This window comes from Uloborus diversus, chromosome 10, assembly GCF_026930045.1.
Source record: "Uloborus diversus isolate 005 chromosome 10, Udiv.v.3.1, whole genome shotgun sequence".
Lineage (NCBI taxonomy): Eukaryota > Metazoa > Arthropoda > Arachnida > Araneae > Uloboridae > Uloborus > Uloborus diversus.
This window is the reverse complement of record NC_072740.1, coordinates 19,592,307-19,617,350: the sequence shown is the minus strand read 5'-3', so window position 1 is coordinate 19,617,350 and position 25,044 is coordinate 19,592,307. Positions and strand designations below refer to the sequence as shown.

The 25,044-nt window shown below is 31.5% G+C and overlaps 1 protein-coding gene across 1 annotated transcript in view; it reads left to right on the top strand.

The window, feature by feature from the left end:
* LOC129231807 (collagen alpha-1(I) chain-like) overlaps positions 1-25,044 on the top strand; it is a 139,719-nt gene that overhangs the window by 106,319 nt on the left and 8,356 nt on the right. Inside the window, exons 33-46 of the mRNA XM_054866183.1 lie at positions 214-267; positions 2,571-2,624; positions 3,111-3,164; positions 3,948-4,001; positions 4,204-4,311; positions 5,788-5,895; positions 6,825-6,932; positions 8,051-8,158; positions 9,109-9,324; positions 15,238-15,291; positions 16,563-16,778; positions 18,805-19,006; positions 22,391-22,494; positions 24,436-24,507. Coding sequence (XP_054722158.1) covers positions 214-267; positions 2,571-2,624; positions 3,111-3,164; positions 3,948-4,001; positions 4,204-4,311; positions 5,788-5,895; positions 6,825-6,932; positions 8,051-8,158; positions 9,109-9,324; positions 15,238-15,291; positions 16,563-16,778; positions 18,805-19,006; positions 22,391-22,494; positions 24,436-24,507 — 1,512 coding nt within the window. The remainder of the gene's footprint in view (positions 1-213; positions 268-2,570; positions 2,625-3,110; positions 3,165-3,947; positions 4,002-4,203; positions 4,312-5,787; positions 5,896-6,824; positions 6,933-8,050; positions 8,159-9,108; positions 9,325-15,237; positions 15,292-16,562; positions 16,779-18,804; positions 19,007-22,390; positions 22,495-24,435; positions 24,508-25,044) is intronic.

The window sequence follows — 25,044 nt, the reverse complement described above, 5'->3', positions numbered from 1 at the left end:
TTCAATATTTAATAATGCACTGGGTAATATATCCACGGTAACCGTTTCGATTTTTGACTATTCTTTACCTTTTGTTATCGGGATTGAAAAAAAAAAACCCTTGCAAAATGCACATTTTATAAAAGCATTATCTAGAGAACTGGTAATACTTTGCTTGTTTTTATTATTCTCTTCTATTATTTTATGATTTATTTATATTTTATGCAACTTTAGGGAGAACAAGGCAACGTTGGTAACCCGGGATCTCCAGGAGAAACTGGTCCAACGGTATGTAATAAATATACATTTTCCATTGATATTTTTTAATGAAATTACTGTTGATTATAGAGATGTTTTTATTTGGTGGAGAGCGGGAGAAGGGAAACAATTAAAAATGAATAACGTATCGGATAAATGGTCCTTTTTATGGTAGTAACAAAACACGTCACGACAAAGTAACAGAAGCGTCATTGTAAATCATAGTGGTCACAGTCAAAAAGTGACATAATTGTGACGTCTCTCAGAAGTTACGCGAAGACACATTTCCGACATGTCTCAAATGATTTCACTACGACGTCACTGCTACAGTTAATTTATGACTGGTTACTTTGTGAGATTTACAAGATGTCATTGCGTCGCCGCGGACTGACATTCATCAGTTGCTGCAGCTTGTTGATGGCTTTTCAGTTTTCAGTAACCGTCAAGCGATTTTAACATATGAGTCCGATTTTACTAGTTGTGCTATTACGTTATCATAATTCACTTTTAAAACATTTGCGTTTGCGTAGATATAAAAACATGTATCTATGCATATGAGTACCCAAGGTTTTTTTTAACATATAATTTGAAATAATACACTAATACAACGCCAGAAAAATGATGAAAGACGGCTCTATCCACTATACTGAGTTCACGGGAAAGATAGACAAGATGCAAACAATGAAATGTCCCATTTGGCGACCGCAATCTCGTATTTGGCTTGGATAAGAACAAAATGGTGCAGACACACACTATTGTCGAACTTTATTTAAATTCCATAGAAAGTCAAGAAACGTGAAATAGTGGCGAACCTTCTAGAAAATTGTTTCTTTACTTCCGGTCTTTTCTTCAGTGAATTTTGTAATTAATATAGTAGGTCCACAGCAGTGGCGTTGCAACGAAGGGGGGGGGGGGGGTTACCCGTCTGGAGGGTGACACCCAAAGTGGAATTATAAGTTTTTGATAAATATAAGTATTTCAATTCAGAAAAATTTCTAATAATATTTCAAATATACATTTTTTTTTTATCAAGCCAGTTGCACCACCACGAGGGGAAGGGGGGGGGGGGGTCTTGCCCTGGGGGACACCCTCTGAAAGCGAGCTAATACCAAATTGGATTTTGGAGATTAGGAAAAATACTGGTACCTCAGTTCTGAAATTAAATTTATTCAATATAATTTAAAATGTTATTTTCCTAACATTTTAAATTATATTGAATCTATCAAACAGAGAAGCATCACCACGGAAGAAGGGAGCAACATTTGCACCGTCTGACATCCTGGGGGGGGGGGGGTGAAAAAAGTTTCTAAAAAATAAAAATAATGAAATCTCAATAGATTTTGAATTTAGTTTTTCTAGTAAGAGCTAAAAAGAAGTACATCACATATCACCACAAAAAAAAATAATAATAATAAATCCTTGTGTTTTCTCATTTTGTTAAATGTATTATCCGTTAGCCAACTTAAAACTTCATTATAACACAAATGTAGTTGTTTCTGAAAATTGTATGAATTTTATGTTGTCGTAATTACATAGAACAGTTTTTTTTTTTTTTTTTTTTTTTTTTTGCGTTCATATGGGGAGTGACACCATAAACTACCGCCCCGTTTGTTACCCATGCTAGGTACGTCACATGTCCACTGTCTAGTTTGCTTTGTTCCCTAGTCAAACCTGATGGAAAGCCCGTGAAAGAACTCTTTTTTTATGTTATAAAGCATAATATGTTCTTAGATACTGTTAAAGAAACAGCTGCTGACGTTGATTAAAGAAATTGATTTAGCTTTGGTACCAAATAAAACTGCTCATCATCAAAATCAACATTTGCATGGCTGTAAAATAACGCATCACAGGTGACGTAAAACGTCACATAACTTTAAGTTATATGCCTAAGATAGGAAGATAAAATTATTATTCTTATTTTCACGGAATACATGGGAATAATCTCTTTAGATGGGGCCTTAAACACTTTTGATCTTAAGTTAAACGAGTAGTTTTGTAATTATCTTATGCCGATAAATTATAAATCAAAGTTTGACTTACAGAAAAAGGTACTCTGAAGAGAAAATGTTATCTTTCTATTTTTACGCTAAAAGCGTCAAAATAGAAAGGTGCTAAAAACGTAAAAATGGCAAACATTTAAAAATATTTCAATTTAACATGTACTATTTGTGACGGTTTTGCAAAACAAATAACTACAGTAATAATTTTGAATGCTAAATAACAACTTCAAATTGAAAAATATATCTTATTGTGTAGAAAATCAATGTACTCATAAAACATCCAATTGCTAAAATTTTAACGATTTGAGCTATAATATTTGAAAAATATTTTAGGGACCGATTGGACTTCGAGGAACAAAAGGACCTAGAGGTGAAGAAGGAAAGAAGGTGAATATTTGTTTTTTTATTTCAATAAACGATTAAAATCAATCAGTTTTTTCAACGATCTTAAATTTTGCAGCGACAATGCTGCAAATAGGAATGTGGAGAGTAAAATCTAAGCTAAAAGACATGTGCAATGAAAATCTCGTCGTTCAAGTTCTTTGCATACGTAATAAAGTTCGCACTCTTTCAGTGCATGTGATGCGCATGTAATACTTTTGCGTAAGAACAAAACATGAGAATTTCATCGCTTTTGTTGTCATTTCAAGTCACAAATGTATTGAGAAGATTATTGTATTTCATCAAGGGATAATTAATAATTAAACCTATTTCTACTAAGTTTCAGTAAAAATAATTCATTTACACACATATAAAGGTAATAGAAAATAATAAAGTTGAAGAATCGGTATTTGATCCTTTACCTTTAGAACTTTCATGTTTTAATTTATATATGTGTGTAGCTTCATATTTACTTTAGTTTTTCTGTTTTAGGGTGATGCTGGGTTTCCAGGGCCCCCAGGCCGTCCAGGAGAACCTGGTCATCCGGTAAATGGAAACGATATTTGTTCTAACACTTGCAATTTTGCTTTACTTAAGTATTCATATTATTCACCTTTCACTCACAGTTTAGTAAAACAGAATTAACTCAACCCAAAACAGATCAAATTACTAAAGTTATAATACATCTGAACTTGTATTCTTCTAAAAACACACATTTCTTCCTGAGAGGTTACTGAAGGTAACTTTACATAGATCCGTTCAGGGTTTCGAATGCCATTAATAAATGACCTGAAGCTTTAGTTACCGAAAAGGCGGTCCATGTTGTTGCTAAGACTGAAGAATATAACTATTTTACAATGAATATAAAATCATTTTCCAACACATATCAATGTATTTTTTCGAATGTCATTCAAATTTTGTAAGATGTAATTCTGTGAACTTTGAAAATCACAAAGCACTCTTTCAGTGAAGAATTACGTTTTACAAAAATAATAACTGAAAACCTGCATTGCGAAAATTACAATGAAAAAGTAAATGAGTCAACGAATGAAAGTATAAGATTGGTTTCTTTCATTTCACTGAAAATAACTGAACTGAAAATAAAATTAAACTTTTTTTTTCAGTGCCGATTTTATTTATTTGATTCTTTCTTTAATTTTTAAATTTTAATTTTATTATGTTTTTTTGTGTTAAAGATATTTTATCTTATTTTTAAATAATCGTGTGCCAAAATCTGTAAATACGTTAGAACTATACGCACATATTGAAGTACATAATGTCTTCACTAAAATTTCAAAATAATAATGACGAAATATTGCGAAATTTTAGGGATCGCCAGGAAATCCAGGACCTTCGGGACCACCAGGAATAGCAGGAATAAAGGTAAGTATGATTTTATTTACTATTAATGGTAAACTGTAAGCAGTATTTTAAATAGCTTAGAATACCGGTACTGCAATACTTATAAATTTCATATATTAACACCGTTTTTTAAAATGATACTAACCAGATTGAATTATTTTTGCCATTGATTCTCATCATTTATTACAAGTCGCTAAATTTATGCTTTTTCTTAATTTTAAAGGGTGCTCCAGGGGACAGCGGCAAAACTGGTGCTCCAGGACCAGCCGGAAATCCGGGACAACCTGGTTTTCCAGGACCAAAAGGCGAAGCAGGATCTGAGGGAGCTCCAGTAAGTACTGTGCGCTTCGAGATTATTTAATGTTGCTCCATTAAAATCAAAGAAGTAAGTTTTTCAACTTTACAAAAGTATTGATGCCATAGGCTGTAAATCAACAATGAAGACGATATTTTTCATGAAATTTTCTAAGGTAAGCAAAATTTGGATATTTCTATCGAAGCTATTATATTTAAACATGTGCACGAAAATAATTGGAGAAGATTGTGTTGAATTAATGAAACAAATCTAAAAGGTAAGTGAAACAAGTGTTTTTGGAAATATTTCAAATAATTTTGCTAATACAACTTTTTATACTGCCATAAAAATAATCTTTCACCTTGAGGGGCTGGTCCTCTCTTAATTTACAATAACAACTTTTAGTGTTTTCGATTTTAAAAGTATACAAAAACTAATTTAAATGTTGGTTAACAATTCTTTGTTCCTTCCATTAAACATAATTTAATTGTTTATATAATTTAATAGTAATAAGTTCTTGAATTGGTCACTATTTTGAATTTTAGACTAAAAAAGTTTTATATGCGTTATAAAACATTAACATATTTTTTCTAGATTATTCATTGCTAAAATTAACTTTAATCCAATATCTAAAACTAAATTTTGATAATACATAGTTAATCAAAATCATTTGCACGACAGTTCTCGTTCCGTTTTATTTTGAATTTATTGGTCATTATTTTGAATTTAAGGTTAAAAATGCGTTATAAACAGGGGTGATTGTGAGTTCATCAAAAAATACCTGAAATTTTCAAAGCGAGAACGGGGGGGGGGGGGTAATCTTTGGCCCCTATTACTTAAGTGCACCTTTGCCATAGTTTTAAATAGTTCTGAGTCGAAATATTGTGTGCACAATTAATTAAATTTTTAATGGATTACAAAGTTACTTTTGAGCTGGTGTTATACAAATTATCTTGACATTTGTCCGTCTTAAGGAATAGTTGTCCATCTTAAGGCTCTTGCAGGTATATTTGATGAGTATTATATCATTTAAAATAAATTGCGGAGGTAGGGAGACAAAAGCATAGCGAAAAAAAGAACATAATTCCGGTATTTTCAGACATGAAAATACCGGAATTACGTCCGAAAATACCGGAAATTCGGTAAAATACTGGACCACAATCACCCCTGTATAAAACATCGACACATTTGTTTTAAATTATTCATTGCTAAAATTCATTTAAATCAAATGTCTTAAAAATAAATTTTGTTTATAGTTAATCACAATTATCTGCACGACAGTTTTTTATTCTGTTTTTATATATCCTTAATTCTTTTTTTTTTGTTGTTGTTGTTTAGTAACACATTTATTGACATTTAATATTGTGAAACTGAATCATTCTCTTAGTTAATTAAAAAGATGCGCAGTGTTTAAAATCTCCTTCGTCGAAAATTAGAACAATTTACAATTCATAAATTATATTATTTCCTTCAGGATGAGTGTCACGTTTAAACTCTTCGTTCTCTTTTTAGGGCTTACCAGGACCACCAGGACCTGCCGGTCCAGCTGGTGACCGTGGTTTACCAGGAATACCTGGCATACAAGGCAGACCAGGTCCAACTGGACCTCGTGGCTCAGCGGTAAGGAAATTTCCGATGATCAAATAAATAATTTCAAAACTATGATCATTTGTCGTTTGCCAAGGATTTTTTATATTGTGCACAAATTACTTCCAAAACATATCACGCCTTGTCTACCGTATAGTGATAATGGTTCTGCATCACAACACATGTACGTCAGCTACAAAAATTACAGTGGAAAATTTCTAGAATCATTCTAAAAACTGTATTAGTGATTAATTGCCTTATACAAGTAACTAATATTGCTAAATTTGGCCCTCGATAGCCGGGCCAAATCTAGAAAACTCGGCCACATTCTGGCTGAAAGAGAATCCCCAAGTGGAACACTTATTGCTTGCGTACTCCCGATAACTCAGCATTTTTAAAAACTAAACTAATTCTCTAAACTGTCCATATTAGGCAGAGTTTTCGGGACTCAACTGTATTTATATCTAGCTACAGCAGGATATATTTCTGAAACCCTCATATATTCATTCAACGCAAGGTGATATTCTCGTATAAGACACTAAAAACATAACAAACTCATGTCCACAGCAAACTAATAATAATTTACAGTGGAACATAAAGCAACATATAATTATAAGAAGTATTGGTGCAATGAAGTGAAACAGCACAAGCAGCTTTATTAGTGGTGAGAATCGGATACAATTGTGGAAGATATGAGTGCACTATCTAAATACTGGCACTAATGTTGACACTCTTTAGTTATGTATGTACTCTCATAACAATCTTATCAGGATTTCCGTAATCGCAACAGACCACCACACGACATCAGAACGCATTTAAAATATATTCTCTACTAAAAATAAAGCTTCTGAATTTTAATCAAAAAGAGTTTGATGTCCGAAGCATTGAAATTAAGCTTTAATTAAATTAAAGAAACAAGTATCAAATGACACTGAGTTTTTGTTTTTTATTTGTTGTTACAGGGTGAACGTGGTATGGAGGGCAAGAGTGGTGCAGATGGTCCTCCAGGACCGCAGGGTATGCAAGGACCTCCGGGACCTCCTGGATCCCCGGGTGAATCTGGCCCTCCAGTAAGTTTAGATGAAAGATTATTTTTTATTAAAATTTGTTTTATTTATTTATTTATTTATTTGTTGTGCTTTTCATTCTTGTTGTACTAAATATTCAATTTTGAATAGTGTGATGCAGACGTATAATTATGTTGCGAGTAAACTATTAAATGCATGCATGTTTTCGTTCTATACTGTGCAAAGTAAGCACGTTACATGACAATAAAATTATGCTGATAAGAATTTATTTTGTGAATTTTCTTTGTTTAGGTTTTCATGTTAAAGTAAAAAGGAAAAGCTACGGAATTTTAGTTTTAAGTTTCAAATAATGCGTAGAAACCTCTGAAAATGTATATTGTGCATTTATTCTATTCGGAAGAATATTAAGTGTAATTCGCACTACATGAAATTCTGTGTCAAGACTTTAAGCAATAAAAAATATACCTAATAAATAAATAAATAAATAAATAAAGCAACCTCTAAAATCATGGAAAATTGACTTACTTTATTTCCGTAGTAATTTCTATGCAGGCATATCACAGTAAAAACTGCATGTATAATCTATACACTTAATCTTATTCTTCCCGATTATTCACCATGAAAGTTTTAAAAAACAAAAGCGGGTAAAAAATATTGTTTTCCATTACTAACGAAATTTTGTGTTTATTTTGTTTTTAATTTTAGTATATATATTCTGCTAAAGTAATTGAGATTTTCTTAATATATAACCATCGGTGTGGAAAAATCAACACAAATAAGGTACGCAGATGTGTTTAAGAACGACTCTTGAAAAAGTTTATAAAAATGACTATTAACTATATGGACAAGTTGGGCACTATTCGAATTCCTAGCATATATTCTAGTATTTATGCATCAATGCTATCTATCAAAGTACTACCATGTGTATGTTACCACAAACACGCACTATATAACGTGTGTGTTGTGTAATTGTACCACGTGTTTGTTACCATTAAATTGTACCACCTGTGTTGTAACACACGTGGTACAATTAATTAATTTAGCTAGCTATATGAATGTTACTTACATAAAAAAATCTAACAAGCTGAACTCCTTAATTTTTTCCTTTTTATTACGAAATACATTTATAATTGCTTTTACTACTTTTTTTTATATTTTAGGGACATCCTGGCAAAGAAGGACAACCAGGGATTGCTGGAAGGACTGGTGATAAAGGACCACCAGGACCACATGGTCTCCCAGGACCTCCAGGAATCCAAGGAATCCAAGTATAAAAATAAACACAAAATATAAAATTCCTATATCTCAAATATATAAGAGTAGAAGCACACTTTTTCATGCTTAATCAAAAGTTTTCCTAATTCATATTAAGAAAATTAACTGAAGTTACTAGTCATGCTTGAAAAAAAAAGAAAAAAAAAATTCATTTTCTCTCTTTTCAAATTATTGATTTTCTATTTTAATGGTAAAAAAAAAAAAAGATAAATCGCCAATTATCGAAATTATTTTTCCTCCATTTTTTCTATGTGAATCACGTGAATCTCGTTTTAAATTAGTACTAAAACAACTAATGGCAGAAAGATAACAATAAATATGTTTCGAAACTTTTATACGATTAAAGATTTAAAATATATTTTTAAATAACTATGAAATGTTAAAATTCTGTGGTATTTCTTTGTGTGAAAGCTGATTTAAATGATTTCGGGAAAGTCATTAACATACGATGAAAAGAAACGGCTCTGAAACGCATCAAGTTCTGAAAATTATCTAGCATGTATTTTATTTTCCTAGAATGTGTATTTAAACTTATCCGTATCTGATAATAAAACAAACTAATTATTCTTTTTAAATTGTAAACCAGATAAATGGAAGAAACATTTGTTATTCATTAGTTTCTGAGCAATATTTGCATACGCCGTTTTGTCTGGATCTCAACAGTAAGAAGTAAGGAACAAGTTCCGTTGAAAACCTGATTTAATAAAAAATAGTTGACATGTCATTTCGGTACCATAAGTCATTTTTATGCTTTCTATTTTACAAAAAGTATAAAACTAAAGAAAATAATAACGATTGGTACACATGTTTAAGGTGCCATTGGTTTGCTTCTAATGCCTATAAAGTAGACTTTTTTCTTCAAAAAAGTAGAAAACTGGTACTCCCTAAACCATTTCATGGATTTTGAACGAATTTATTAACATACTTTATAATTGTCCACCAGGGGCCTCCAGGACCTTTAGGTCCAGCCGGACCAACTGGCGAAAGAGGAGAACGAGGCGAAACAGGACCTCGCGGAGTTCCTGGTCCTCAAGGCGTTAGGGGACCTCCTGGAGCAGTCGGTAGTCCAGGAATGAAAGGTGAACGAGGCGATCTCGGTGAAAAAGGAATGAAAGGTCATCGTGGTCTAATTGGTTTGCAAGGAATTCCAGGCGCACCAGTAAGTTAACAAACAACTTATATTGGATACCATATCATTCTTCGACACTTTGGATAAATTCTGGAGCAAATTTCTGGCAGGCTTTTTTAAACATAATCTTTGAGAGTCAAAAGTTCTACTTCATCCTCTCTCGTATGAACGTTTCTCTTTGTCTCCACCATCATGGCATGTGATCTAAAGTATAGGGGGGACTCAGGTGGGGAGTTGACATTTCCCTCCTTCTTAGACAAAATGTGGGTGGCCTTTTTTTTTGGTATAATTAGCATTGAATTTATACTTTGCCTCTACCCTGGATAAATCGGAAACGACGGGCCTGTAGTATACACTGTAAAATTGCTTCATTTATTTTACTAATGCTTTTCCGTAAATTTACTGTACAATTTCCCCTTATAAATTGAAAAGTTCCGTTCTGGATTGAAAATGGAACTTTTCATGAAATTACTGGAAATTTTCTTTTACTTTAGCGCACTAACAGAACATGTCCGTATGCGATCGTTAGAGGGAGCCTTTATCCGTGAAAAAACGGAATATCTCCAGCGTAGAAGATTTTTTTTAGTACTGATGCAACAAATGAGTGATGGCGGCGAAGCACGTTGTTTATTTCGTGCATGGAAATGTATACTGATAAACTCCATGACTGAAATACTGAACATTTTTCGAACGTTTTCCTCTTCTCCATCAACATCAAATAGTTTCGATCAAATACGGCATTAACTGTAACGTTTCGAGCGTTTGTTCGTAGGATACGGTTTGTTAATCTTGCAGCAATGGCGGATGCCGTAGCGGTCAGAAATCGCTCTCGCCGAAGAGGAATTTTTGGTATCTTCTCATCTGGGATTGATTGCTGGTGAGTGTTTACATTTTTACTACAAATAAATACTTTTTGAATTCTGTAACGATGATTGCTGCTTAAAATAAAGTTTTTATCTAGTTTGAACATTCAATTTCCCGCAGACCTTTGTTTAAACTTTAAAACATCGTGACAAGATTTTAAAATTAAAAAACTTCTAATAATATTAAAAACTTTTGTTTGCTAAGAGGATATTTTACAAAATTGTTTCGAATAACTAAGTAATTGTTAGATGGGACACCATTGAGTCTTGATTGTTCTATTGTTAATGAAGAATATTTTCTGCCTACATGTAAGCTTAATGTAAAGATATTGCTTATTACTTAAAATACTACTGTTTTATTTTATTATTAATTTATTTTAATTTCTATGAATAACAACTATGTCTGTATAAACTTGCTTCTTGCAACTGATTGGATTTCAATTAACAAGTTGAAGCATCTAGTTTTTGGGTTTTCAAGAAAACAATTTTAAATATGAATTCTCTCCCCCCTCCCCATCTCTTTAAAACTTTTAAATGTTAGCCATATTAATGAATATAATACATAATTTTTTAAGGAAATGAATATAAAAGAAATGTATCAATCATTAAAAAAAGCATTAATTTTGAGAACTTTGATTCATATTATTCTAAGCACTTTATTTAACATTCCAGATGCTGTCCACTTTTCACCCTCTCAGCGCTGGAACCTTTCAAAGTGAGCCGGAGAATTATTGATGGAACGCGGATTCAAATGTGCAACTGAGTGAACAGAACTCCTTGAACAGAAAAGGGAAGTTCGCTGCAAATTGTAAGTATAAAACATGTTGTGTTACATATGCATTAGGGCTGGGCGGTTCAGTTTATTGTTTCAGTATCTTTTCATTTACTCATTAAACCTTTTATTTACAGATTCAATTGATCAAAAATATGTTCTATAATTGAATAAAAAATATTTCATTTTTCATTTTGCTCCATGAAAAAAAAAAAAGTTGAAAATTTCCACTTCTTTTTGAAATTGCAAATTTACTGCCAAAATTAAAAAATACAGTTTCAATGTTAGTTTCATTATAAAATAGAATGTTCTTTCTTTATGTACTATAATTTTCAAAATAAATTTCTAATTCTTTCATTTTGAAAAAGCTCAGTCATCTTAACTATTCCACTTTGCCCCACATTGCCCTACTCAGCACAAATGGCTGACTGCTTATCAGCTACTAGATGACTATGAATTATAACAAAAAAATTTACAAACATGAAAATTTTCTGCTTTAAGTCTAACAAAAGTAATTTTTAATTATTGCAGTGTCATCTAGTTTTAACGATTTAGCTGCTTTAGCAAATAAAACTAATAAAGCAGGCAGCCTATCCTAACCCAACACACTTCACAATTTGTTCTAAAATGCAGAATGTCTGTAAACTGAATTCAATGATAATTTAAAGAGTGATGTTAAACAGAAGTCTTTCCGCTTGCGGAAGGATATAATTTAAGTTTCAAAAACCGACTGGCCCTGAAAAATAAAGCCTAACAATATTTTACTGTTTTAAAAATAATTTTTTTATGAAAAAGAAAAGTTCCCATGAAAAGTTTTTCAGGTGTATAATATGCGAGTTAAAATTTGACTCAATTTATCAGTGCACCGATGAGAGGCCATGCCAATCTGATCAGTCAGAAACGGAATAATATAATTTTTACAGTTTTATGTGGGGAGGGGTTAAGGTGATCAAACTAAGAAGGGCTAACCTTGCCTCTCGTTGATCTGAGTTCAATTATAACATATACATTGAAAAAGTTGTCTTCTCGTAGTTAAAATTATTTCCGCACCAGCTGCTATTTTATACGATTTTGTGGAATTGTGCATTATTGCATCCTTCCACATAAATGCAAAAGGAGATTGAAAGCACAGTACAAAGACAAATTATAAACATAAAAAAATAGTGAATTTTTTTGTGGGGGGGGGGAGAGAGTATAGTAAAAAACATCCAGGTACAACTCCATTATATTTATTGTGATTCACAAATTCATGATTCCTTTCATGACAGTTCTTTTGAAGTTATTGATTAATATGCTCGAAACAATTCTTATAACCTGCTAAAATATTATTTTTTCATGGATAAGTTTTGTTTTGTTTCTTGAGAGTCAAGTAATGAGGTTCGGTACAAAAATTGAGTTAGCAAATAAAATGTTACACTTACTATAGTTGGGGCAAACCTAATTTGGAAGCATTGTGAAAGCTAAGCACATCCGAAGCTCAGTATTACTTGACTGCCAGGTTAGGTTCGTCCCAACTATAGCTAGCCGAGAATTAGAAGAGATCGAGAATTGTTTTTGAGCTATTGGCTGGCACGTTCAATTCTAACATATCTACTACTCCACACTGCCACTTGTAAAATTGAAAGTATTAATTAAAAAAATTATTGAAAAAAAAAAAAAAAAAAAAAAAAAAAATATATATATATATATATATATATATATATATATATATATATATATATATATATATTTATATATATATATATATATATATATATATATATATATATATATATATATATATATATATATATATATATATGCACGGGTTTTTACAAATTAACTGTTTCTAAAGTAAGATGTCTAATTTCTCTCCAAATTTCGACACAGTGCTGTTGACTACTTTTTTAGCTTACCGTCAGCATATTACCTCGTTGTCAAGAAAAATTGTAGTCAAATATCCTACCGTAAGTAATTGTGATGTTTTCATCTGCATGTTTATGACATGACACTTGGTAATTTACTCAATGAAAAGTCCATGTGTTAAATATTTTTGATATAATGCATTGATACTCTTATTCTTGTAATTTAGGTTTGTGACATTAATTGTGAAAAATTGGAATCGTCGAAAGATGGCCCAGTTGTACCTGTGATTTCATCTCTATATATGAGTGCAGAAATTGGTAGAGAATGGTATTGATGATGACAGCAAAGCAAACTATTAATTTGACATTGGTGCAAGCAAATAATGTTAAAAATTGTGTAGCACAAAATCAATAAATGATTTTGTACTTGTAATAAATGTTTTGTCTTATTGAAAACAATGTTAACTATGCACAATCGATAAGTTTCAATAATTTTGATGAAGTTAAATTTTATGAGTTATTGATAAATAAAACATCGCACAGTTAACTACAGGAACTGTTTTTTTTTGTCGGGGGGGGGGGGGGGAGGAGGGTATTTTTGTGAAGACTGATTTAAAAAAGAAAAAAAAACAGTTGGTATGATTTGCGTTTATTTCATATGTTTTGCAATTGTTTGTTGATAAAAGATTTCAATATAATAAAATGCAAAGCAAATACATTCCCAGATGGCTGTTATATCTTCCCTCCATAGCTTCAAAAGAGAAAGATAGTTTCTGCATAGTAAAAATGTGTTTCCTCACTTTTAGGAAGTTTCACAAATTTTTGGAAGTTAATGAAGAAATTCGTGTAAATGCTCTAATAAAACTTCTTTTCTTTTCTTTTTTCTTTTTTCTTTTTTTTTTTTTTTGCTGTTTTTCAAAAAAAGAAAAAATGTATGGGTATTTAAAATCTGCAAATGTTAATTCATTATGCTTTAATTGCCCAGCTATAATTTCAAAATAATAGTTTTTTAAGCTGAAAATATACGTATAAAACGGCAAATATTTATATTATAAACTGAAAACATCAGTTCATGAAATGGAAAATATCTATATTAAAAACTGAAAACATCAGTTCATGAAACGGAAAATATTCCGATTGAGAACAGAAAATAGCAGTTTTAAAACGGAAAGTGTTCGTGATAAAAACGGAAAATGTCAGTATGAAAAAACGGAAAGCGTCCGTGATAAAAACGGAAAACACCACTTCTGTAAAAAACGGAAAATTGTCGGCAACTCTGCTGCCAGTACATTTTCCGTTTTTTGATGGAATTCTAAAATACAGTGTACAAATACCCTCACACGACCTTTAGCATTATCTAAACCATTTTTTCTTCCATATACAGCAAAATAAATTGCCGTGGCTAATTAGCTAATCATCAGTGATAAAATAGGAATATGCTAACCGACGTCAATGTGGATACTCTGAATTAAAAAAAAATGGTCAAGGTTAGCATTTTTATGAAAAAAAAAAAAAAAAAAGCCGTTTAACATGTTTAGCTTTATGATCCGCTGTTGAGTTACACTGGGAGTTAATTGACATTCGTTTTCATTGCATGGTAAAAGTTCGACTAAGTAGTTGAAATCATTAACAGTTAATATATTCTGAGGAAGTATTGCAAAGTTTTAAGGTTAATTTATTCTTGCGAAATACACTGATAATTTTAACCATTATCGTTATAACATAACTTACTCCTCATATTGATACCACATAAAATGAACTCCACGTAGCATATGAATATATTTGTAAAAAAAGTAAAAAAATATTAAAAAAAAAAACATTTGTGAATTTTAAAACACACTAAAAAAGAAAATAAATCCTTGTTTTAAAAGTAAGGCATCAACTGCGTTGGTTGAAAGGTCAGTGTTAGTGTCTTTATGCAGCATTAAATGACACGCTGAAGTAAATTCATTGAAATAAGAGCTATCCTAAGAAATATGCAAATAATTTTAGAGTGTAAAACAAATCGTAAACTTGAAAATTGCAAGAGTTATTTCACAGAATTTTTATTTTCTGCATCAATATCTTGAAGAAAACTAAATAAATATTATTTAAAAAAAAAAGTGCCAGCAAAGGAGAAAACCCGGACTTTTATAAAACACATGTGGTATTTGGGACATTTTGGAAAAGATAAAAAACCTCAATAAAATAACATTTTAACAATTAGTACAACACTTAAATTAAGATATTCCTTGTTTTTTTTTTTTTTTTTTTTTTTTTTTTTTTTTTTTTAATGCAACATGCTACTCATATGTGTTCCGTTAAAAAAAAGACCTTTCTGTTGTGTTGTGCATTATGTGTTCAATATGCAGTTTATTTGGATCTCATACTCTTTATTTTAAATAGTATGTACTCGTACGTACACTATTTATGATACTGTTCATGTTTACGTAAAAAGGTATACAAAGTAATCATTTCATTTCAGGGCTCACCTGGAGAAAAAGGAATGGATGGACCTCCTGGGCCTCCAGGAATGGAGGCAAGTTTTTTCTTGACTTAAAAGTGCACTTAAATGACTGACAAATATTTAACTGAATTTTTGAATATGGCATTTAAATCGCGTTAAAATTGCTGATTTTGACAAAATACCACATTAAAAAAAAAAAAAAAAAGTTAGTGAATTTATCTTTTCCTTTGCTTTACAAAACTAGTCAACTTTTGTCTCTACTTTCATTAAAAGCAGATATATTGACGTTTGCATCAGCATAATCTATGGCAAAAATTTAAAAGTTTAAACTTAAAATTAATTTATCTGGAAATGAGTTTTTATGTCGAACTATCTCCCTTTAAAAAAAGGTTAACTCAAATAATTCCGATTTTTATAAAACTTGCGAACTTAGTCTCTACGCTGTTAAATAGGAAAGTACCAAAATAATGTAATATATATCATGCAATTATTTTTATGCAACATTTTATTTATGGCCTGTTGTTAAAATGTGAATGTAGAAAATATTTCAAAAAAAAAAAAAAAAAAAAAACCTTCGAAAGAGCTCTATATTATTATTATTTTATTTTTTCAATACATTCTTAAAATGATTGTTATATGCTCTAAACACAAGAGTCAACAAGCTATTTTGGAGGGTAATTATTTGTAAAAAGATTTTTAAAATAGTTTTCAGCATTTTTTAAGTTTTTGAAAATATTTCAAGAAAATTAGACAAATAATTTATATTTTAACACTATCTTATGAAACTATTTTTTAAATGCAGTTAATTATTGTGTTTTGCTAAAACTACATCTGAAAGTGTAATTAAATCTTTCTATACATAGATTTTCTATTAAAGTGCTTCGAACGTGATCGGATTCCTCAAAACTGTGGTTTCTACTAATCGTAATACGATCTAATATTAATAGTTTTTACGTATTAGAAACACCAAAAAAAAAAAAACATTTATTCCAAATTTATTTCAAAGAAATAAATTTCTCTTTAAGAATAATGATAGCAAGCTTCTTTATGCTTTTATAAATTGTGTACTCAAATGTGCTCTTCCTAAATTCTCCGTATAGTTAAACCCTTTCGTCAAATACAAATTAACTTCACTGGTAGTCCATTTTAAAACAGCAGAATTTTACTTTATATACTCACTTTTGCTTAGTTTTATTGAATAAATGCGACACAATACCGAAATAATGCAAAAATGTATGGTAATTTTAAATACTTATTCCAAACATTTACTCGCATTTGTGTTGCTTCAATAGTTATAAAATAAGGTTAATAAATCATTAATACCGTATTTTTTCTTTCTCTAGGGTCCACCAGGACCCAAAGGTCCTCAAGGCAGGGATGGAGGTCCTGGAAATCCCGGTTTAAGTGGACCACCAGGGCCAAGAGGTCTTTCTGGTGATTCTGGCAAAGCGGGACCTGTAGGGCCACCAGGTCCTCCTGGTCAACCTGGGCCTCCAGGAGAGCCGTTTGGATATGAAGCAGCTGCTCTTGCTGCTTTGTTTAACCAAGGACAAGTAAAAGTAAATAGAATACAATCTTCCGTTAGTACGCAATTTAACAGTTTCGGTATCGAACGAATTCTACACTGTACATAGATAATATATATATATATATATATATATATATATATATATATATAAACGTTTAAATCAATCACCATAAATTTTAATAATCAATTAAAACACTTTGAGGTGTTGAAGTTTTTAATCAATACGTTTCAACCCAGTACGTGTCGATAGCTTGTAGAAACTATGCGTAGCATTACTGTACAATTGTTAAATTATTAGATAAGTACAAGTAACATAATCTTTTCATAACTTCCTGGGACTGGTAAGTTTAATATTAGGAGGGGAAAAATTTTTCGTCTTCTGAACACTGCAAGCCATTCCACTTTGTTTGCATGCGTAGATTTGACTCTTATGACGTGAAAATGTCGATTCAATCGTTTACACGGAAAAACGTTCGTCCACTCTTTACGTGCAGTGATAGTCGATCAAACTTTTTGTGCAGTAAATCACCGTGAGATTTTAAGTGCTATTAACAAGACTAATAGCGCGTTAATAACGGTTGAAATCTAAACAGATAGAGCCTGTCTATACATATTGTCCTATCGTATTTGTTTTGTCTCTTAGAGCATCAGAGTGGTGTAGACGCATATGCACAAGTGTTTTGATTTAGGCGACCGACAGACGAGGTGTTTAGTTGAATTAACTTTTTGAAAAAGTTGCCTGTTAACTAGTTGACTGGCGTTTTCCGTTGTGTTCACACGAGGGTAACTTAGCTGAATCAACTTTTCTTCTAAAAAGCCAATTCGAATAGTTGTTCCACAACGCTGTTAAAACTAAACCGAGTTAAATCAAATACTTTACTCGTGAATAGAGCGAACGCTGGCAATGTTCCAATGAGTTGAATCAACTAAAAACTCGATTCAACTCATCGGGATGAGAATGATTGCGACACATGTGCCTGGTGAGTTGACAGCCGTGTGAAGGATGCAGGGCGATTCCTTCACTTTTCTACCAGGTTGCATCCTAATAACTACCCGTTTGAAAGTTGTTTCAACCAAATCGCCTCGTGTCAAGGACGCCTCTGAAGTTATTGTAGTGTGAAAAATGTGGTCAGCTTAGATGTTGGTTCACGTGTCATTGAGAAGAGCTAAGGAACTACTACAAAGACCTTAAATGAAAGAAGAAATATATTCACCGGCATAATGTAAAAATCAGTATTAAATTATAAATTGCAAAATAAATAAATAAAAATAATGAAGATGTCGTTCTTTAGGATTCAAAAATGTGCTCAGAATTTCTGAAAACGGAAAGCTTGTATCAAAAGAAACTCAGAAAACCTAAAACTATTAATAAGAAACATTTGTTATGATTTTATCGCTACGCTTTGAGGGAAAATCTACGACGCCTTACTTTACTGCACTTCCGCCAGTTTTCAAAACTATCAATTAACCTAGTTGGTGATCTTTCTTGCTTTATTACTTGTGTGGGAATGGCAAGTGAGAGATGCTTTGTTAAACTTATTTCACGAGTTATAAATGACGGTTCAATCCTCAAATTCATTGCTTTCATTGCATCAATGGGATTTCTGATCTGAATAAGTTTTGTAACTTAACTGACCCATGTGTACCAATCTTCATGAGTTCTTTTTTACGTGATATTTTCAAATTAAAAAAATACCCTCAAATTGATTAATTAATTTTCAACACACAGCCTCTCCTTGGTCAGAAACTTACTACAACATGAAATTATGTAACGTAGTAATATTTTGCAGACATTTATTTCACTAATATAATTTAAACTCATCTTTAACAACCTGACAGCACTGTATAAACTAATTTCTCAAAATTAGTTTATACACAGCTTGATTATAGTTTTTCAAGTATGCAAGTTATACAACATAAGGAACATTTCTTACAACTAAGTATCTGACCATTATTTCAATATTTTATGCTCCTTTAAATCAGAAAATATAATCTTGGCAAGCATGTGAAACCTAAATATTGAATAGATTCATAATGTACAATTAATAACTTTTTAGGGGCCTGATCCACTACTTGGGGATGAACCAGATAAACTCTTCTCTGATGATACTCCGATCGAAGAAAAGAAAAGACTAGTATTTGAATTTTACGATAAACTAATGCAAGAGTATGAAAAATTCAGGAAACCGACAGGAGAGAAGCAGACACCAGCAACTACCTGCCGTGACCTAGCAGTCTCTCATCCTGAGTTGGACAGCGGTTGGTACTTTTCTTTAACATAATATCACGTTTTGATAAGGGATAATCCAACTTAATAACCTTTCAGCGTGCACTCGCATCTGAGAAATATACTAAAGCCTTGGTTTCCTCCGCGTCGACGTCGCTCCTCGCCGAGGCAAGAACTTGATTCTTCTGCGCATGCGCGCCCGAGCTAAATTGACGTCGTGAATGACCACGCCGGAATTCACTTGACTTTGATTTCAGCGTCACGGCGAGGAACGACGTCGAAGATTGGCGATTCGTTTAAGGAAACCAGGACTTAAGAAGTGATTCCGCTTAAAAGTTTTACGTTCAAATAGTTCTCTACAAACATCTGATTTTAGCTATTCGTCATTCTTTTCTCGATCTACTTCTAGTGTCACTAGCAGTCTACATATTTGCTATTAGTATCTGAGAGATACGCTCGACTGTTTCAGTAAGTGTTTGTGGCCTATTTTTATTGGAAGTTTTTAGAATTTAAATTAAAATTTTATACGTTTTTGTGGAACGGTCCTTAGAAATACTTTGAAACAGTGGTCCACTACAAAATAAATCTTCCAATAAACACATGAAAAATCGAATGTAGCAAGAACTTATTTAAACAGTCTCGCATATCTCTTAGGTACACTGTTTCTATCGTAACACTACGATCAACAGAGCATAAAAATTACCTCAAATCATAATCCACAATGTCAAATGCACTAGACTCGCTACAGCAATTTTCCCAAAACAGACTGTTAACTTTTCTTAAATAAAGCCGACTTTCTGAAGATTGCATTCCAATGATTTTCTGTATGTACTTTATCTAAATAACAATCCTACAGTACAATTTCAGTATTAATATGATATTGATTTTCATCCATCTGTAGTAAATGGTGCGTTATGCAAATAAAGTGCTGTTATTTTTGTTGATGAATCTAGTATAACTGATAAATAACTGAAGATGCTCTTTTAATGAAACGACACAGTTATTTATGAATTTTCAAAAATGGAAAAAAATTATAATTAAGGTTTTATTAAGATTAAAATCAAATTCTTTGATAAAATGATATTTTAATACAGTACCGATATTAGGTCAAATGGTGTTTTCATAGTATCAAATACCGATTATAAAAACAATTGAGAGACTCACCTTATATTGAAAAGTCACGAAGCTTTTACACTTATTAAAGATTTAAGGGTCGAAACTATTATGAATTTGGTTTGGAAATTTCATTGAAGTTTTTAATAAATGAATTAAAACAACATCAACTCCCATTGGATTTTAGAAGGAAGATCTGCTTGCATTACAGTTCAGTAAAACCAGTGTAAATCATATTACATGAAATAAATGACACCCATTTCATCAGTAATAAGAAGTACTACCTACGATTTAAATATCTTTTACAGAACCACTGTTCCTCTTGAAAAGTTAGAAAATATTGGAAAATGAAATAAGAATATTTTTTGCACATGCAATTGAAATTAAAATATATATATATATATATATATATATATATATATATATATATATATATATATGTATGTATATATATATATATATATATATATATATATATATATATATATATATATATGTATGTATATATATATATATATATATATGTATGTATGTATATATATATATATATATAAATATATATGTATGTATATATATATATATAAAAAAAAATATATATATATATATATATATATATATATTACTCATAATACACGTCACTTTGACCCTACCATGCATTTCAACTGTTTATTGCATGTGGTGACACATTTTTAAATACTTTTAAAACTTATAACAAAAGGAGTGCGTTAAAAAAGCAAAAGAAGTCAAACTTGGATTATCCTGTTTATCTCTGTTATATATATATATATATATATATATATATATATATATATATATATATATATATATATATATATATATATATATATATATATATATATATATATATATATATTTGCATACGAAATTACTACTTGCATGTAAAGTGAATTTAAAAACAAATGTGTTTTAATCTGCATACATGTGAACTAATTTGTTCATGTTAAATTTTGCTATCGTTTTACTGCTTATAGTGTGTTTTTAAACTAGCATGCATAATTACACTCAAACTGAAAAATTTATATTGTCTTGATTACCCGATTTTTTTTTTTTTTTTTTGAAAGCGGTCAGTCCCAAAACTACGGGATAATCGAGGTTATATTACTGGAGGTTATATTACTGGAGGTATATGATCTGTTACACATAAAAGAAATATGTATGCTGCTCTGTCTCATATTACATATAAAACAGATATTTATATTACTTTCGGGCTTAATCAAAAATATTCATTTAGTTAAATGTAAGTATATTTATTTATAGATTAATAAATAAACATTAAAAACGCATAGACTCAGTGAAATATTTGAACTTTACTAATTATTGCAAGACAAGAAGATCACAAAACAGCAATGTTATAGTCTGAAAATATCCTTTAGTGCAATGGTCTCACTAAACGAGCGATTTTTAAATGAAATCAATCTTGTTTCATGAAATTACTTCACCACTTTGAAGTCATATTTTTACAACGATGCTGAGTAAATGTATTGCACTGTGCTATGTTGTAAAATTTTCATTACTTAAATTAGTAATTTATGATAAAGTTTCATTATAAAAGGTTGTTAAGATGTGGTTCCCCGCAAACCGCAGAAGTCATGACCGCTTAAGTGAGCCCGTTGCAGCGTCCTCAGGTTCTATGCATCTGGACTTATGCTATATGTACGACAAGTCGTATTTATTTCAAGAATGTGCATGATTAGTTGTGATGCATACTGCTCTTGTGTGTGATCATTAGAAATGTTTAAGAACTAGTACACATTTCATAAAATTGTGGTAGTAATACTGCTTCCAATATCAGTTAGGGGCTGTCCATAAAAGATGTCACTTTTTTCAGCATACTGGGCCCCTTTCCCTCTTTTGTCGCTAAGTATCTTACTTCATCTTAATCCCTTTCCTTCCCTTCTCATTATATACTGCATTCACATATTGTTGTGGGTTTCTTTTTTATCTCTACGAAAATTAATTATGTCACACTTTTCCCCCTCCCCTTTTGTCATAAGGAAAGTGTCACACATCACTTTTCTCCCTGCCTCCCTCTTTTCACAAACTCACTCAGGCTATGATCCTTCCTACAATAGGAATAAAGATTTTGGCACACAACTCATTTTCTGCAACATTTTGATGAATCTTAACAATTAGTTAAGTATCCAAACAATGCGGCCAAAGATTGTTTAAGAGAAAATTTCTTACTTTTTTCTTTGACATGAGTACATTATTTAAAACAACTTAATAATAATTTATTTCATTAATTTCAACCAAGATTTGATTATATTTCATCATGTCTGTAGGTCTTTATTGGGTTGATCCAAATCAAGGGGATCCAAAAGACGCCATTCAAGTATATTGCGACATGGAAAAAAGAGCCACTTGCGTTTCAGCCAAACCAAAACAGGTAAGTCCTGGGGGGAGGGGGGATACGGATTCTTTTTTTTTTTTTGGAGGGGTTACTGGAGAGTAAAAAGTGCGCCCTTTCCTTCTTCATGTAATTTTTTATGACAAAGTTCTTCTAAGATTCTTTTTAAGTCAACTGTAGGATCCATTAAAACTAAGCTGCTTTTAAGTACAGAAATTTTATGAACTGATTTGCTTCAAATTCGGACGTAAATATCTTTTTTTCTTATTTCAAGCCAGTTAAGTACTAAACTCTATAAAATTTCACTCAAATGCTATAATAATGAGCGATATTAATTAGAAACGTTGTCAAATAGTCGTAACGTAAGAGCTATGTTCTTAAACAGACCTATCGCCTCATGTTGAGTTTTAATAAATTTATTTATGTTTTCTCCCTTTGGAAAAGAGTTAAAATACCCAATAATTCTCTCGGAAAAGCGTAGTGTTTTGTAGACTATAAAATGTCGCGTATTTAAGCAAATCATAGATTTATAGCAAATAAGTTCTATTGAAGTGTTTAGAAACTATTTCTTTGCAAATTTCGAAGCAGTTGCTGTTTTGTTCGAAAGATTTCGAGATAACATTTTGGTACTGCGCAACTTTTCCATTAATATTACGATTTTTCGAAAAAAGTACTATCCGGTTTCTTTCATTTTTCATTTCTTATAAGCTGAAAAAGAAATCTATAAATTCCCAATTAGCTTTCAAGATTGGAATGCCTTTTTCGGTGCAGATATATACTTTTTTAATTGTTAAATACTGATTCTATCATCTGTTAAGGAAGAATTAACGGGAAAATTACGACATAATGCACCTATGAATTCCAAACCATGTATATCTTTTGCACTGACCGCCGACTAAAATATTACTCTCATAGTAAAGAAAAGTGATTTTATTTAAATATGCTTTGTGTGTGTAAGGGTTTTTTTTTACTAATAAGTTAAAAAATTGATTTATCTTAGGAAGAATGAATTTAAACCTCTAGATGTGATAGTTAATTTTTTTTTTTGGGGGGGGGAGGGGGCAGCTAAGCTCGATCTACGCTACATAGTAGACCCTCTCACCATGTTATAATATAAATGAATGTATTTCTATTGCACTTTCATTATGTATGTTATGAAGTTGAGAAATGTTTGTTTGGAAAAGAATAGAATGACATTTCATCTACCTTTTCATTTCTTTAATATTAATGGATAGCATTAAATAGTCAAAGGAAAAACTTTCTTGTAGGATAAGAGGGCAAGGAATTAAATTTTATCAAAAAGGAGAAAATTACCTATAAGTTTTGAAAACGTACACAATATAAATCCCACCGTCAAATATGTACAAATTAGAGGTGAGACGGGCTCAGCCCGAGCCCCGGGCCCGAAGCGGGCTCGGACTCTAGAACCGAAAATAGGTTTCGGGCTCGAGCGGGCTCGGGCTCAAGCACAGATATTCAATCGCCAATCTCCATACAAATTCAAAGCAAATAAACATTTTCCTACTGTGTGAAAATGAAAGGAACATTTAAATCAGTTCAATCAATGTCAAATTTACCCTCCCCCTCAAAAAAGAAAAAAAAATAATAATAAATAAATAAATACATTAACGCTTATTTATAGGGTTTTTTTGCGATTACTTTTGCAATATGTCATGCAGTAATACATTTGAAGAGGAACATTTTAAGAAAATTTAGAAACTTCTCTCTTTTAATGAAGAACATTTGACGTAACATTTTTCACTCGCAGAGAGATCATGTCAGACTGTAGAAGGCTCGGTTTTTGATACAAGAAAGTTTCCTTCGGGCTCGGGCGGGCTCGGATTTTTGTCCGAGACAATATCACTCGGGCTCGGGCGGGCCCGGGCTCTCAAAAATGAGCCCGAACTCATCTCTAGTACAAATATCTATGAAGTCATTACATTTTGTAATTTTATAAATGGTAACATTTTCCTCTTCCAGATTCAGAAGAAGAATCACTTCGTTGGAAAAGGTCAAGAAATATGGTTTAGTAGCACAGACGGCGGATTTACGGTAGGTTAAATGAAAAATATTCTTTGTCGATGCAAAGAGTTTAACCTCTTTACTGTGAGAACTTCTTCGCCAAAAAAAGGTCATTTTCTGCGTAAACATTTTGAAGAGAAATGTTCACTTCCCAGCAATGCATTTGGTTCCGGGACCTCCTGGGTTGCTACTCCTTTCGTTTTACAAAGGAGCTTCTGCTTGATCAATCTAGCCATTATGGGGATCCACCTCGCGATGGTTTCTAAAGAGTGGGAGGGAACGCTGTCCCTGAGGTGCAAGGGGTAGGTTGACGATGACAGCTGGAATGTATTCATTTTGGCTTTCTCTTTTCTTAGGTTTGTTCTGAAAACCATTTTGAAATTCTCCTAGCTTCAAAAGGACCTCTAAGCATTTTGTTACGAAATTCCGAAATATTTACTTATGTTCAAACAGACGTTATATATTTTGTAAATGCTAGTCAACTAGTTTAGTTATTGAAATTTGCGGTTCAACTTTTAAAACTGCGCAATTAAATCAAATTAATTTAAAAATTAAAAAAATAAGATT